The following is a 17,679-nucleotide window of genomic DNA, read 5'->3' as shown; positions in this document are numbered from 1 at the left end:
CTCATAGTTTACATGAGTTATTCTTGTAATAGGTTGCCTTTTGTTATGCTGATGTGCGTTTTTTATATTTTTTTCATCCTACTGTGTTGTTTCTGCATTCCTCAGAAGATGAATCAACATATTAGGTTGAACTTTTTGTACCTAAGCACCATGATAAGTTGAGAGACAATTTTATAAAGAATCTCAATTTAAACTACCATGAATTTTTTCTATATCATCATCATCATCATCAAGAAGTTTATTGCTCATTGTTGACAAAAGATTGATAGTACAAGCAACAAATGTAAAGAAGAAGCAAAGGCTAGCCTTTTTTCAGAGGCAAAAATACTTGTTTGGTGTCAAGGTTATGTTCATATGTATTAAGTAAAACATTTTATGTTAAACTGAGCATTTAAGTTGTAAATAATAAAAAGGAAATACATTTTATCCTGCTGCTCATTAATGGAAGATAATTCTAAAGAACATAAGATAATTTTGATTATGCCTAAATGTATCTCTGACTAACCTGCCCCACTAAATAAAACCATGGTGTAAAGCATTTGTATGACATTTATCTGTTCAATTATTAAGAAAATTTTCTACTATTCACTGTCTATTAAAGGGAAAAGGTAATTGGTGTGAAAATTGAAGGTTTTTTGAACAACTAAAAACAAAAGACGGCTACTTTCAAGATTGCATCAGTTTCCTTTGTTTTCCTACTCAGGACCTACTTTCTTTATTTGCAAAAAAATGCACGTCCACATTAAAATGTACAGCAAAATATAGGCATATACACTATATTGCCAAAAGTATTTGCTCACCTGCCTTGACTCACATATGAGCTTAAGTGACATCCCGTTCCTAATCCATAGGGTTCAATATGACGTCGGTCCACCCTTTGCAGCTAGAACAGCTTCAACTCTTCTGGGAAGGCTGTCCACAAGGTTTAGGAGTGTGTTTATGGGAATTTTTGACCATTCTTCCAGAAGCGCATTTGTGAGGTCGCACACTGATGTTGGACGAGAAGGCCTGGCTCTCAGTCTCCGCTCTAATTCATCCCAAAGGTGTTCTATCGGGTTGAGGTCAGGACTCTGTGCAGGCCAGTCAAGTTCATCCACACCAGACTCTGTCATCCATGTCTTTATGGACCTTGCTTTGTGCACTGGTGCACAGTCATGTTGGAAGAGGAAGGGGCCAGCTCCAAACTGTTCCCACAAAGTTGGGAGCATGGAATTGTCCAAAATGTCTTGGTATGCTGAAGCATTCAGAGTTCCTTTCACTGGAACTAAGGGGCCAAGCCCAGCTCCTGAAAAACAACCCCACACCATAATCCCCCCTCCACCAAACTTTACACTTGGCACAATGCAGTCAGACAAGTACCGTTCTCCTGGCAACCGCCAAACCCAGACCCGTCCATCAGATTGCCAGATGGAGAAGCGCGATTCGTCACTCCAGAGAACGCGTCTCCACTGCTCTAGAGTCCAGTGGCGGCGTGCTTTACACCACCGCATCCGACGCTTTGCATTGCACTTGGTGATGTATGGCTTGGATGCAGCTGCTCGACCATGGAAACCCATTCCATGAAGCTCTCTGCGCACTGTTCTTGAGCTAATCTGAAGGCCACATGAAGTTTGGAGGTCTGTAGTGATTGACTCTGCAGAAAGTTCGCGACCTCTTCGCACTATGCGCTTCAGCATCCGCTGACCCCGCTCCGTCAGTTTACGTGGCCTACCACTTCGTGGCTGAGTTGCTGTCGTTCCCAAACACTTCCATTTTCTTATAATACAGCTGACAGTTGACTGTGGAATATTTAGGAGCGAGGAAATTTCACGACTGGATTTGTTGCACAGGTGGCATCCTATCACAGTTCCACGCTGGAATTCACTGAGCTCCTGAGAGCGACCCATTCTTTCACAAATGTTTGTAAAAACAGTCTGCATGCCTAGGTGCTTGAATTTATACACCTGTGGCCATGGAAGTGATTGGAACACCTGATTCCAATAATTTGGATGGGTGAGCAAATACTTTTGGCAATATAGTGTATGTACATGTTTTTGTTTTTAATTCAGTGTTTTACTTGCTTTCCCCCCCCTGTTTAATACATAGACGTACTTGCAGCCTAGTTCTAAGGCATGATAAAATGGTGCATGAGAATCTAAGTACTGCTGTGGTTGTGGTTTCTTCATACAAGTGTGTTGAAAACAAAGGGGCTTTCCTTCCTGTCCAAGCTGCAGCTTCACTCTGATGAGTAAAAAATACAGCTTTGAGTCTGCACCTAGTTTTCTCATGCACAATTATGTGGAAATGAATTATTTCAGTCAAATGTTTTGAGGATACTGCTCTTGTTAATGCTACTGTATAATAAAAATATGCATTGGCAGATTTATTTTCTTCTTGTTTTGTGAAGTGAATTTAAAATATTAACAGTTTAGGGCTTTGAATAAAGCAAATGTTTAATAAATTACTAAAGTTTTTGAACACATTTAAGTGACAGGTATAAAAAATAAAATTAAATACATTTCAAAACTTCAACTCATAACATTTGTGTCATTAAAAGTAATTGAAAATTACACCTTAAAATAAGAGATAACATTATTTTTTCTCTTTCGTTTCTTCCCTTACCCCATATTCGTTCCAGACAATACATTTGCGCCTCCTATTGACATAAGTGGTTGTTTTCACAGTATAGCTCTGTAGTTGCTTAAAGCTCTGCATATGTGCTGCCACATTTTCAACCTGCCAGAATGACAACTAATTCTGCTTTACCTGATGACAGAAAGAAAAGTATCAAATACTTAGTGAGGTCATTTCCTGAGTCTGGTATACTAAATTAGCAAATGTGACACATTTGTATAGAAATCATTTGTATCAATTACATATAAAAATATCAATGCACTAAAAATAGTGTGTGGAAAGTATGTGAAAAAAAATAATAAAAACTTAAAAGCATTTTATTTGGAAGAAGGGGAGGAAGGAAGCCATTTGCCAAGGTGCCTTATTATATCAGTGTGCATGTGACAAATGTTAATAGGATTGAACAGGCTTTGGTCATGTAAAGAAGGTTCTATTGTATCAGAAACTGTATAAAAAAGATCTGTTTCCACTAAATTGGCTCCATGCATTCATGTATCAGTGATCAAGTATTGGTGATGGCTGATAGTGTATAGCTATCATTTATAATTTCATTTTAATTACAAATAAATGCTTAGTAAGGTTGATCATCTCTCAAAATCACAAACTAAGAAATGTAGGAGGGATAGCAACACTACTTAGCTCTTCACATGTAGATATATGATGAACTAAAACGGTGAATAATTTTTAAAAGTCCATCTCTCTCAAATTTGATTTTTTGACTTGTGTTTTTTAGCTTTTATTTTTTTTCTTAAAACAGTAAAGACACACTTAACATCATGTTCCACCCTAAACTGAAAGCCCACCTACTTTTTTAGATCCTCCCCTTTAGCATGAGGTAAAGTGGTTGGGAGGTGTTCATGGTCACACCAATGAGCTAAAAGTAGCTCAGTCATTTTCAGAGGTGGAGACATGTGGAGGAGTCGGAAAGTCAGATCTAAAAAGGAGATGAAACAGTGGCAACCAAAGTCAGATGATCCCTTATGAAGGTTGATATGAAAGCGGGAGAGGACCCTTGACTGAACAGTGAGAGGAACTAAGAGTAGAAAATGACAGCAACACTGCTCTGTTTTAAAAAAGGAGATGTTTAAAATTCGTCCTGATAAACAAAATATTATTTAGAAAATGCCACCTTAAGTTCTGTGACAGAAACGCCAAAAAAAAAGGATAAAAAATCTAACATCACACTTTCTTACTCTAAATGGAACAGGGGAATTGAAAGTAAAGTGGAGAAAGTCAATGACAGTGTTTTTTTTATATATATATGTTTAAACTGGTAGACCATTTGCTTAATTTCTAATACAGTGGAGAAATTGTCCAATACTTTTTAAAAAAAGTACCCGCTTTGTGCATAGAAGCATGGCCTTCTAAACTTAGTGTATGGCATGACAAAAAAGAAAGTAATGCAGTGGTTTCACACTGGTGTAAAAATGAGAAGGCTTAATTTTCTCTCCATTTATAGCTGAAAGCTGAAAACTACTGTACCTAAGACTGATTTTGATCAACAAATGAGCTTCCACCCATGCTTACTCATGCTAATATGACTTTTTATTACTGGTAGCTTCTTGTACACAAGAAGCAATAAAGTTACTTTGAAACAATATAACAGCATAAGATCCTGTGTAAAGATTAGGCCTGTCAGTTTTAGACTGTCAATGTAGACTACACATAGTTTCAGCTATCAATGACAGGAAAGAGTGATATTCATGAAAATCTATAATCTAAAAAGCATGTGGAGATAAAAAATAAAAAACATACAAAAGTATACACATATAAATGTCTGTCACCTCCATTTTCTCTCGTCTCTGCTTTGTGTGGAAGCTCATACTGTTTGGCTGGTATCAGTGGCTGCGTCCGCCAAGGACCAAGTCTACCTGCATTAAGTCTTTTGGGAATTGATACAATAAGGAGACCGGAAGAGTTTTGATATGGATTCAAACAGGTCCAGCCTTCTACAGCTTTAATCGCCCCTCATTAAGCGTACGCTCTGTCACCTAGCAATCATGACAGTAAACACACAAAAGAGGCAAAAAATGGATGCTGAACTTCTCTCTACTATTGGTTTGGATGCCTCATTATGCTTTTTCCTGCTCTCTATAAATTCTTGAGGTTTACATTAAAGTTAAAAGTTAGAGTCACATTAACCCTCCTCATTGCATGTCGCTGATGTAAAGTTGAATTTCTCATGGGCCATTTTCAACACACCACTATCAAATAATTAGAGCATTAGCAGAACCTTATTGGACATAATACATACTGAGCAGGTTATACAGTAATTTGATTCAGGCATTAGAGCAGGGACACAGGTTGCCCGAGGAAAAAACTTTTTTTTAGGAGGAAAATAATTACTAACATAACAAATAGGATTCCTGATAGAGATTAGGAGACTCTGCCATAATAGACATTTGAATATCTAATGGTGTGTTCACATCAAAAGCAATTCTACCAATTTTTGAAGTGCTTGTTTGTTGCTGGCTTAAAATGTATTATTTATTATTTCTGCAGCTAAGAAAGTCAATGCTTCAGAGCATAATCAATTAGGGGAAGATTTTATCTACTGCTCACTGGTTTTGTCTAACTTCACGGACTTGGATTTTACTATGTGAGTTACGGTACGTTATCTATTATGGCAAACAAAATAAAGTAGTGTTGGTGTCCATTAGTCCACCAGATCTTCCACTGGATCTTCCAACGGTGGTAAGGTGAGGAGGACACACTCTAGAACAAGAGACTCGGCAGAGAAAACATCAGAAGCTGTAGCAGCATGGGAACAGCTCTGGGGCTCAGGTTGATGAAAATGAATGCTTTAAACTCCCTCTAAAACCACCCACTGACCTCTAAGGAGGCTTCCTTGCTTCATCATATTATATCATCAAGCAACACCTTTCTATCTTCTACTTTGATTGAAAAATAACTATGGCTCAGCTGGACTCCCTTACCCTATACCACGGCAACATCTAGTCCCTGAATAGATGATAGTGCACTAATGGATAGAAATTCCAATTTTTGAACTCGTCCCTTATGGGTTTCACTTCACTTTTGCTGCACTCTAATCATCTTTGTGAGGACCCAACTAAAAAAAATTAAACAAGCTTTTATCAGCCAAAAAGTAAGCTTTTCTTTTATATTTGAGTTCACCTTCAGCCTTGACACACATCAAAACCAAGTAGAAGTACAGACTGGATGTAGAGAACAGCCTCAGCTGTTTTTCACAGCTGCTTTGATGAGCTATCCGAGCTCATCAAAGCAGCTCAGGTGTCTTGATGAAAATAAAGCAAAATTTAAATAACAATTTCTGCTCCCAGTTCATTAAGTTTAAATGTGATTATATCGCAGCCCTATTTTTATAAATACAGGTTTATAATATAATTTTATTTTGTACCTATTTAGATTAACTAACTTCCAGGCAACATATTTATGTTTTTTTTTTATTTCTTTGAGAAGGAAAGCATAAATAAATATAAAAATGAAATGCTCAAATGTAAAATAGTCTCTATTTTAGTTATTGTTCATTCCACTTTTGGAAAATCATAAATACTTTTTACTGAGGGCTGGACTCAGAACTGGAAAAATTGCCCAAAGGGGAACACAAGTAAAACACTTATCTAGAAGGACCTGCTCTAATTTCTAAGGTTGGAATATACAGTAACTTTACCGCTGTAATTGCAATAGTACTACGATAATAAATATAAGTAACATCACACATTCTTACTCTAAAGAGGAACAGGGGAATTGTAGTGCCAAGGTTAGAGCTATACATACAGTAGTCATATCATGTCTTATTATGCATCAATGGCAAATCATCATCATCAGTAATAGGACAGAATAGTAATGAACCCCAACCAGTATATCCATGGTTGGAATACACAAACTTTCATATTTGTGTGCAAGTCAGTAACAACAAAAAAAAGTTAACAACACAATCAGTTAATCGAATAATGCTGTAGTGCCAAGTGAGCCAGTATTCCAGCTGAGAGCCATTTATGTTTAATGGTACTGTAGTGTTTGGTGGTGTTAAAGTCACTTGGTGCATGTTGTTGCTCTATTGTTGAAATGGATCTGTACTATCTCCCAATACTCTACTTCTCCTGATGATTATATTCCAAATTTGTGTCAATGTAAATGTTTTTAAACCTAGAATAGATAAAATACTTTTATGAAACCATTTCCAAGCTTCCCCATGTTAACAAAACAAAATGGTTACTTTATCTGAAAATACTTTACGTCGGTGATAATGTTACATTTCACTGCCACATTTTGGATAAGGATCTTAAATTTGTTTACTGGTATAAACAGTCTCTTGGTTATATGGTTGAAAAAGTAGCTAGTGTAGTTTTAGGTAAATTGGAGGTATATGAAAAATTTAGAGCTTCTGGCTTTGACACGAGAGCAGATGGAGGTCATTATGATCTCACAATCACAAATGTGACCAAAGAGGATGAAGCAACATACTTAAGTCACGCTGGGACAACATATTCACAGACGTTCATCTATGGCAAATTCCTAGCTGTGAATGGTAAGATGTAGTTTGTTGGCTGTCAAATTCCTGGAAAGGTGTTGTCTTTGTTTATAACGGGTATATGTCTTGTTTACCATGTTTTTGCTAACTCTGCAGATCATAAACAGCAGAAATCGCTATATTTGGAACAACATCCCACGACTGAGTTGGTTAAACAGGGAGACACTGTAACTCTTCAGTGTTTTATTCTCTCAAAGAACAAAGAAAAAGTTGAATGCCCGACTAAACCCAGGATTTACTGGTTCAGAGCTGAATCTGATCGATTCCATCCTGGCATCATTTACACTCAGGGGAACATCAGTGACAAAGTAATGGAAAGAAGCTGTTCCTACAGTTTATCTGTTCGAGACTCGTCTGATGCTGGAATTTATTACACCGCTGTGGGCACATGTGGATCAATACTGTTTGATGGAGGAACTAAAGTAGCGACAAGTATGTGTTTACAGCCTCATTCACATGGAATTTGATTTGAGAAATAATCCGATAAAGTGACAGTTACGAATAGTAAAAGCACATCCTATCTAAACTTGAAATCTGATTCTAACCATCTTTTCAACTCTTCCAATGTTTGTTTCTGAGTTAGAAATTTGTGTTCTGTACAGACATATAGAAAATACCAAACCACCTTTTCAATCAGCTCTTTCTTAACAACACATGCTTAGATTATATGTGATCTATTTTTCTTTTCCTCCAATCTAGGACCAGAATCAGACCCTATAGTTCTTGTCCTTGGAGGACTTTTGGCCTTTAGTGTTTCTATAATTTTTCTATTAATTGTCAACAATAAAGGAAAGATCATCTATCACCACCACAAAGGTAAGTGTTTCATACTCTACACTACTTTTCTCTACAACAAAGAGCTTTCAAACTGTAAAGCAACAAAATTAATGTCAATATATCCAGACACTCTAACCCTTCATTTAAAAACACAAATAGATTTCTTCAGAAGCATTAGAAAAAAAAAGGAACTATATGAGCTGTCTTTCCAACAACATTTCCCAATAACTCAGATAATCCACAAGGATAAGCTTGTATAGATAATGGATACTGCACCATATTTTAAGAGTATAAACTTAGTAACTATATTCCACATCCATAGTTACCTCTAATCTTTTGCTTTATTTAAAGGACAACTATGTGACATTGAGTATACTGAAAATACCAATTTAAGTTCTGGATTAATCAAGTTTGATGGTAAACCATATCAGACAGTTTGATTATTGCTGAATGTTATTATTCTTCCTGCAGTAGGAAAATAATCTTTTTTTTTTTTTTTTTTACAGAAACCACCGAAGCCAACTATGTAGAGGAGAGACCAGGAATAAGGAGAGGAAGATGAATGAAATATTTATTTTAGCAATGCCTTTACTCCACTGTCTCATCAGATTCTTGCCAACAGCAGTTTTCTTCTCTACAAGCACCATGGGGTCAATATTGAGTTTGACTGCATTTTTTCCAGATCACACTTATTTTTTGTCTAAATATGAAATCAGTTCTGTGAAGAATACCCTCATCATACCTACTGCTGCAGGTGAATATAAAGTGCCTTGTTAAAGATAAATACATAATAAATAACTCCAAGACTGCACCGTAAATGAGTGTAAAAGATTAATTCTCAAGTGTCTCAATGGGTTAAAGGTGGGTAAATAAACTAATAAAAATATACCTTTCTCTTAAGTATATTTTAACATCTGTTTTTCGGTAAGGGACATCTGAAAGATGGCAATTTTCAGTATTAATGAAACATTTTGAAGTAATTAGTTTGTACAGTACAATGCAAAATGACAGATTGCTGTGTTGAGTTATTGTAATCGTGTCATGAAGTTTAATAAAATTGCATTTGTTTATCTCTTGGTCAGTTTCCCTGTGTCAATTTCTGTTTTCATTTAGAAATCATGCATCATTAACATGGCCTTAATTTACAGCTGTAATTCATTTTATATCTAAATGCTTTATGTTGGCTCTAATCCCCGTTTGTGCCAGTGTGCAGGTAGACTGTTATAAAATAACAGATAATGGCTCCTACTGTATCAAATGAAAATAACTTCAACTGCCAGCAAAACTTTGGAATACATAGCAAAATGTACAGTACTGTTAATATTTAACTATTTGGCAGTATAGCATTAAGTAAACCTGCTGGTTTCACAGCTTATACTACAATCACCGCAGCTTGGGTTGCTCCCTGTTTTAAGATCCAACTTGGACGTTTACTGCAGGGTCATTGTAGTGGGAAAAAAGTATTCAACTATTCACCCCAGTTAAATAAAACGAGATCGATGGATTTCACTCAGTATATTTATTTTCATATCTATGCAAAGAAAGAACAGTTCATCATACAGCCCTTACTGCTTGGTATTCAGTCCTGTTCTGCCTAGACAGCGTATGTTCCCCCTTACTTACAATAATGGAAAGTTCTCAGACTCAAAACAAATTACAGACACGTTGGTTAACAGTAACATGTTATGAATAAACCTTGAGAAAGAATTGTCTTGTTTTGGGAAGAAGCTATGTCTGGTCTAAAAACACCCTTTTACAGGGGAATTGTGTGGCCTTGCAGATGAAACAGACTGAGTAAAAACTTGTATACAGTAGTGAGTTAATGTTAATAGGATATATTAATATGTGAAATAAGAGAAACTAAATTTTCGACCACAGTCAGTTTGCTTTTTTTTTGGCATTACACTGTCCCAAGTACAAAGCAATGAAATGAAGTCCCTGCATTTAACCTATCCCCTTGGGGAGCAGTAGGCTGCCATTGTGAGGTGACAGGGACCATTGTGGGGTTAGGGGTTTTGCTCAGGGACCCAGAGTGGCAGTCTGTGGGAGTGGGGCTTGAACTCAGAACCTCTGGATTCCAAGCACAATGCCCTAACCACTAGGCTGCCACTCCCCTTTTTGACAATTTCCAGTAAGTAGGCATCTATTATCATAGTAGAGTCTTGAAGACAGTTCAAAGTTTGTGTTTACAAGCTTTCACCAAAATATAGAAATGGTTAATGATCTGTAATTACATAGAACCTTTGAAAATCAAGGGACTCCAAACTTTTTTATACTACTTTCAGTCATTCATATATTCATGCATGCACTGATGGTGGAACACTGTTATAGCCACAGCTGCCGCGGCGCTCACTGACAGAAGCAAGTCTGCCGTACAGAGACGACCGTCGACCATCAGTAGGTTCAAAAAAAGTGACCCTTCATTTGCAGGATGAACTCCGGCATCCTATAAAACTGTTGCCCCATAAGTGAATATCACTCTCTGATTTATTTAAAACACATTATACTCTGAACTAAATAATCATTGATAGGTCATGATGCTGTTATTACAACTCTCATTTAGTTTGCTTTTTTTTTTTTGGGAAGTGCAACCTGTGTAAACTCAAGCTCTCAAGAAAGCTTTATTGCGAACAGGCACCTTTATTATGTCTTTTCCAAAATGGAAGTTAGAAATTTTTTTCTTTGTTAACTGACCTATTCATGTTTCAGTGGTTTATTAAAAAATATATTCATGGCCACCTTTTCTATACTGTACACTTCAGATGCACACTGTCAGCATTATCAAGCAACATTCCTTTGAAACTGTTGGTACGTTTTAACCAACTGAAACATTTTGATAAACGGTCGGGTTTCAATTATAAAGTTGTTGAGAATGAGCTAAAAATGTCCAAATAACTAAGACATTAGGGTGAAAAAAAGTTATGTACAATGGCATAAAGTTCTACATTCTATCATACAAAATGCACCTTCTCATTTCAACAAATAATTTCACCTGACAATTTGAAATGATACATGGAAACTTTAACATGGCTGATTGCGGTTTGGTTGACAAATGTGTTGAAAGAGAGAGGCTTTATTTCCTGTCCAACCGTTCGAAAGCTGAAGTGATAATTACCTTTTCCTTTTTAAGTATGCAAATAATAATATGACTATACAACTTTGCAGCAACGAGAATTAAAGTAATTTTACGTTACATCCCTTATTTAGAATGAAATGGTTTGTTGCTCCTTTCTAACTTCTTTTCTGGGGGAAGCTTGCAGAGCTTCTGTTGCTGTAAACCTCAAAGGTTGGTCAAAGGTAAAATAGCAGCTTCTATTTGATGCTGTGGCTTTACTCTTACCTCTTGTCATTGAAAGGAAAAAGCTTGCATGAAAAAAAGAGTTTCCAAAGCAATATGTGTAACAATAAGTCAAGATGTCAGACAAAATTAACAGTATGAAATAAAATAACAGCATCAGCATAAATCGAGACAGCAAAGCGTGCAACCAAGTTTTGTGGCCCAAACAGGAACAAAAATATATTTATCTATATAGCTATATACAGGGAAAAAAGTTTACACTGTTAATATTATTTCTTTTATTTTATAAAAATGTAAAATTTTGTGTCATTAAAATAGCTAATATAATTCTGTAAAGACTCTTTCTGCCCTTGTTTTCACTTAGTTTCCATTACCTTAAGGACAAACCAATCCACTCACTGTGATGTTTTTAAGCTGCTGTCACACTGTTTGAGGGCCTTGCCACAGTGCTGTGGCCACGTATAGTGCATGCTTTTGCTTTTGAGGCAACCCTATTTTGGAAATGAGAAGTCTAAAATGTAAATAGAACAAAAAGGCCGGCATTGCCACTGAATGAGTCACTTTTAATATTTCTCCATATCTGTGTTTTGTTTTCATTCAATTCAATTCAGTTTATTTATATAGCGCCAAATTCACAACACATGTCATCTCAAGGCACTTTACAGTTCAACCAGATCATACAGTCAAATTGATACAAAGTTTTCTAATCTAAGGAAAACCAGTTGATTGCATTGACTCATTGACTCAAATACAATCCCTCACACTAAGCATGCTTGTAGCGACAGTGGAGAAGAAAAACTCCCTTTTAACAGGAAGAAACCTCCAGCAGAATCAGGCTCAGTGTGAGAGGCCATCTGCTGAGTCCGACAGGGGTTCAAAGAGACAGAAGCAGAGACACAAGCAGCTGTAGAAGGCGGCCCCATCCAGGAAACACACAGCCAGGCAGACGAGCTCCCATCCCAGAGGACGAAGAGAGCACAACCACTCAGTCACGGTCAGAGAAACAGCACCACACTGGAAAACAGGCCGATCTCCAGCATCTATAAACAAGGGTGTTGATGGAAGCAGCACAGCTGATGTTTCTTTCCAGGATGGCGTCACAGCCATCCTGGAATGTTCATGTTTTTTCCCAAACTACTTTTACATCTGATGTTTAGAATCTTTGTGCAGTCTAAAAGGTCTCATTATGGATCAAAACATTATAGGGACAACACATGTGGTTTGATTCACAGTGAGGTTAGAGAAACTTCATCTGTGCACATGATTAATTACTGTGCTATAACATCTATAGTGACGTTGGAATAACACTTTCATGAATCAACAAGTTTGTGATACATCAAGTTAACAACTTGATGCAATCCACTGTCACCTGATGCCACATATATAGGAGAAATCATTCAGCTGGAGGAGTTGCTGCTAAATCAGTCAATTAATGCAATATACTGGTTTACATGTACAACCCTGTTATTTTGCATGCTAAATAAAGCTCTTTCACAGCTAGCTTAAAATTATGGCATTTTATTTTTCCATCTGTCTGTCTGTATGGTGGGACTTAATTGGTTTTGTAGAAAAGCTATTAGGAGGTAAATTAAAACTTTTTATTTATTAGAGCTATGTTTTTTCAAACCTGAAATCTAATCACATTTATAATTGTCCATCAGTCTTACCAACTAAAAACTTATTTTGCTGTACAGGTCAACTTAAACTCTTTTGTATAGATTTCATTAATTTATTTAGTTGTGGCTTCTTAGTCGTCTGGATACAGATCTATATCAATTTATTGATGATCTGACAGTTTTTTGGTGCTTGTACCCAGGCAGAAGACATGGTAGCAGCGAATGACATTGAGTTTGGATAATCATTGTCAGATTAAGATCAGAGATATTTTCCCCCAGGATCAGGACACTGGCGTTGGATGGATGCCAGAGAAGAAGGAAGGAAAGAGCTATATGGCCATTGTTTAGAGGTTTGACCTTGGCAAGCTGCAAAAAACAAGTGAAAGTAGCCATTATTAAAGTACAACCAAATAAAGCTAACAAGTTTTCATACACTGCACAGTCTCAGGAAAATTTCCCACAAGCTATTTGAGAAAGTGAAAAAACACTATCATCATCTCCTATCACACTAGTAAACATTTTAATATCAAATAACCAAAATAGACTGTGTTTGGGCATAAAATAGAGTTTTACATTTTAAATGTATTATTTTTGATGATTTACATTCCAGATTTGTGCCAATTTAAATGTTTTTAAACCTTATAACTAAAACTGGAATAGATAAAATCATTTTATGAAACCATTTCCAAGCTTCCCCATGTTAACAAAACAAAATGGTTGCTTTATCTGAAAATACTTTATCGAAATGTTGCTGCATATTTGCCTAAGTTCAGTACAAGCATTAAAACAACCTAAATAAAATTCACAGTTTTAAATAAAGAAGTGCAAATAAAGACATAACTACCTGATTGCCCATGAAGAAAAAATGCCTCACAGGCTAAGTAAATATAGTGGGCTGTGCATCTTCAAAATTTCAGCCAATCACTGATTTGTGCTTTGGAAACACTTCAACACCACCTAAACTTAGCACTCCACTTGAACAAGAAAGCATCAACAGTGCGAGAAAAGCTTTAGCACAATGATCGCAAGATTGACTGCAATGATCTTTCTCACAATAATGTGTATGTGAACTTATCTTCAAAGAGAGTTACATTTGTAAAACACAGTCTAAGGTAAATGACGTGAACAGCTCCAGCTATTTTATTAACGCATTGACTAATTTCTTTTTTTCACAGCTCTTATTCATACCCTTCAGCCTTCCGGCCTCATCCCTTTAACTGTGGTTGACGTCGGTGATAATGTTACATTTGACTGCAACATTTTGGATAAGGATCTTAAATTTGTTTACTGGTATAAACAGTCTCTTGGTTATATGGTTGAAAAAGTAGCTAGTGTAGTTTTAGGTAAATTGGAGGTATATGAAAAATTTAGAGCCTCTGGCTTTGCTATGAAAACAGAGGGAGGTCATTATGATCTCACAATCACAAATGTGACCAAAGAGGATGAAGCAACATACTTATGTCACGCTGGGACAACATATTCACAAACATTCATCAGTGGCACATTCCTAGCTGTGAATGGTAAGATGTAGTTTGTTGGCTTTCAAATTCCTGGAAAGGTGTTGTTTCTTTGTCTTTTTTTTTTGTTGCAAGTATAATGGATATCGGTTTTGTTTACCATGTTTTTGCTAACTCTGCAGATCATAAACAGCAAAAATCGCTATATTTGGAACAACATCCCAAGACTGAGTTGGTTCAGCAAGGAGAGATTGTGACTCTCCAGTGTTTTATTCTCTCAAAGAACAAAGAAAAAGTTGAATGCCCGACTGAACCCAGGATGTACTGGTTCAGAGCTGAATCTGATCGATTCCATCCTGGCATTATTTACACTCAGGGGAACATCAGTGACAAAGATCTGGAAAGAAGCTGTTCCTACAGTTTATCTGTACGAGACTCGTCTGATGCTGGAATTTATTACAGCGCTGTGGGCACATGTGGATCAATCCTGTTTGGTAGAGGAACCAAAGTGGAGACAAGTATGTGTTTACATTTCATTTGTATCTTAGATAGATATACATTGGTTTTGGTATGAAAAACAAAATAATATAAATATGGGTAAAGATTAGGGAATTTGGGAATATTTGAAATGTTATGAAATGCAAATATAAGCTAGTAATATTTTAACAAGTATTTTTAAGTTCTAAAATTAGAGTATTTTAATAAATTCCTCGTGTTTATACATTATTTTCATAAAAAGCAGATCTTTATCATCTTCTTTATTATAATACACTTCTAGAATCTATTTTTGTGTTGGGATATGATGGTTAATGGTTAAGGTTAAAGAGTACATGTCCTACCCAACATAATGTTAACATAAAGTTAATTTGCAAACAATGTCACCTAATGAAAATACATTTTTGCCTTTCTGTTTTTTTGTTGCTGTAATTTAGCTAAAGAGATTGGCAGCCTTGTGAAAACACTTACGGGACTGTTGGCCTGCTGCTTTGTTCTTATTTTCCTCCTAATTATCTATATAAAATGGAAAAGAAATTGCAATCAGAGCAAAGGTGAGTTTTAAATAATGAAATACATACAATGCACATCAGTTTACAATTAACCTTTAATTTGATTTATCTTTAATAATTTATGTTAAAAATCCAAATCCAAAAAACAGAGTTTTTGGGCATACTAATATAATCTGTTAGGCACTGCACAAACTGCAACATGAAACATGGTGGCGGCAGTATCATGCTGTTGAAGTAATTTTCTCCATTGGTATAAGGAAAGCATCTTAGAATACACGGTTGATGGATGGAGCTTAAGATAAAGTTGAAAAACTACATCAGTACCAAAATAAAGCCTAAAGGCTGCTAATCATGCTGTTGTTCTATGTTATCAATGTTTTTGATTGTTTTGGCCAATATTCATACTTAAATTCAAATTTGAAAAAATTTAAACAATGGGCTAAATGTCCACCTCCACTACTACCTCAATAAGCATGACGGGACTTGACAGACACACCTAGATTAATTTGTCTGACCAACAATAAAAAACAGGAAATAAAAGAGCTGCTGAAGTTCAGGAAGTTGTCGAGCTGTGCATAAAAACCATTGATGTTTAGCTGTAACATCAACCAAATAGTGATGGGAATGGCAGCACTATTAATCAATTAAACTGATTTCCTCCAAAGATTTGTTTTTTCATATCCATGCCACACTTTTCAGATTTTTATGTCAAAATGTATTTTTGGAAAGGATGTATTCTACTACTTTCATTTCACATTTACACTAACATGCCAGTTTTAACAAGACCACCCTACCTTATTTCTTTGAGATATATATTTTACAAGAAATTATCAATTTCTACACGTGTTGTTTTCCGTTATCACCCTAGCACATGTAAATCCTTATGATATGTCAACTTCACTTCGAAGATACTAATCTCCCATTTACTATTAGGTTCCCTCTTGAGAAGTGTGGAGATTGCTATTATGGTACAGGGATTTTTTATGTTCTAGAAACAAATGCAGGTGAATTGTGGTTTCTGACATAGTGTATTATTTTATTAGGTGTAGCCATAAGATGATGAGTTCCCAGAGGTAAAAGAAAATGAACTGAACTGCCATGTCCTTGACTGACGTGTTTTTTGTGTTAACATACAATGCAACATTTTAGTTTACATGCCACTTTATGTGTATAAAAATAAAAGGTAGAATTTGTTCTTTAAAGTTCAAGTTGGTGGTCACAGTCTGGTGGAGGATGATAAATCAAGAGCTGTTTCACCAGGAATCTTGGTAAATATCTGACAAGTATAATATAGTACTCCATGTCCTTATGACATGAAAGAATAACAAACATGTTTTGTTTTTTTTTGTTTTTTTTGCAGGATGATGAAGCAAAAGTTGAAAACTATGCATCGGTCCACAAATGGGTTAGAAGAGATAATGAGAAGAAGGAGCAGCCACAAGAATGTGTTTACTCTGCTGTCAGAACCAATAACTGCCATACCAAACTCTCTTCACTTTAATTGTTACACGATGCATAAATGTGTAAGTTTTTTTGTGGAATTAGTTGATTAGATATATTTCACAGCCAAATCCAAATTACATGAATATGAAAAAATCTGCAAACTGCAAAATTTTATTTAAGCCGGATTTTATTATTTGTTTATTCATTTGGTAGTACCAGTATGTTGTAACAAAAACAAAAGCAGTTCTGGTTTCTAATTGATTACACTACGTTTTTTTTATATATATATAAATAAACATAATTGTAAATTTTGTTGACAAATTGTAATATTATAATATAGTGAACTTAGAAATAAGTTTGAGGAATCTCCTGGGGTTTTTGTTTAGCATTCTCATTGAAAATAATGATAAAAACAATAAATGTTGAGCTTAATCCTCACAAGGGTTTTATTTTAAATGGCTTCTATGAGCTCTACTGTGATCCAGCTGTTTTTTCTCTAATAACATATACTGTAGTAAAACATTTCATTATATTACAGAAAGACATTGTGTTAAGGTACAACTGTAACAGGCTGAATATTGCATGCTATATTCACAATACATCTACAAGTTATTCAAAAATTGAAATTTTGGGGGTTTTGTTGCATAAAGTTGCTGATGAAAATAAATGATGATTAATAAATCAAACAAAAGACCAGAGTATTAGTAGACCAGTATTGGAGGTGCACAGTGTCATTCGTTGAGTAACTCTGTATGGTAGAAAAACTTAAGTCAACTGACAATCATAAAACTGAAAAAAAAAAGAGTAATGCGCTGATATTAAAACAGGGTTAAAATGATGCAAATTTCTGGTCTTGGTCAGTACATGAGCAGCAAGTCAAGGTTGGGCATATTTTTCTTAAGGACACCAAAAGGCTTTGCAATCCTATTAACAGCTCTTAAAATTCATCACA

At 35.7% G+C, this 17,679-nt stretch overlaps 1 protein-coding gene across 1 annotated transcript; it reads left to right on the top strand.

Moving 5' to 3' along the window:
- The first annotated feature begins 4,613 nt into the window (after nucleotides 1-4,613).
- Nucleotides 4,614-16,886, top strand: LOC119777293. The gene is made up of 12 exons (XM_038276117.1): nucleotides 4,614-4,619; nucleotides 6,784-7,126; nucleotides 7,226-7,561; nucleotides 7,829-7,945; nucleotides 8,258-8,323; nucleotides 8,413-8,464; nucleotides 13,805-13,881; nucleotides 13,996-14,340; nucleotides 14,460-14,795; nucleotides 15,210-15,326; nucleotides 16,488-16,552; nucleotides 16,645-16,886. The coding sequence occupies exons 1-12, from the start codon at nucleotides 4,614-4,616 to the stop codon at nucleotides 16,783-16,785; spliced, it is 2,001 nt and encodes a 666-aa protein (XP_038132045.1). The 3' UTR covers nucleotides 16,786-16,886.
- Nucleotides 16,887-17,679: the final 793 nt, after the last annotated feature.

Source organism: Cyprinodon tularosa, unplaced genomic scaffold, assembly GCF_016077235.1.
Source record: "Cyprinodon tularosa strain WSP-4 unplaced genomic scaffold, ASM1607723v1 ctg122, whole genome shotgun sequence".
Classification (NCBI taxonomy): Eukaryota; Metazoa; Chordata; class Actinopteri; order Cyprinodontiformes; family Cyprinodontidae; genus Cyprinodon; species Cyprinodon tularosa.
This window is presented reverse-complemented; position numbering and strand designations above follow the sequence as displayed.

Coding starts and splice junctions, on each gene's coding strand:
- LOC119777293 (XM_038276117.1), top strand. Junction 7,562..7,828: donor AGGAACTAAAGTAGCGACAA/GTATGTGTTTAC, acceptor CCTCCAATCTAG/GACCAGAATCAGACCCTATA. Junction 13,882..13,995: donor GATCTTTCTCACAATAATGT/GTATGTGAACTT, acceptor TTTTTTTCACAG/CTCTTATTCATACCCTTCAG.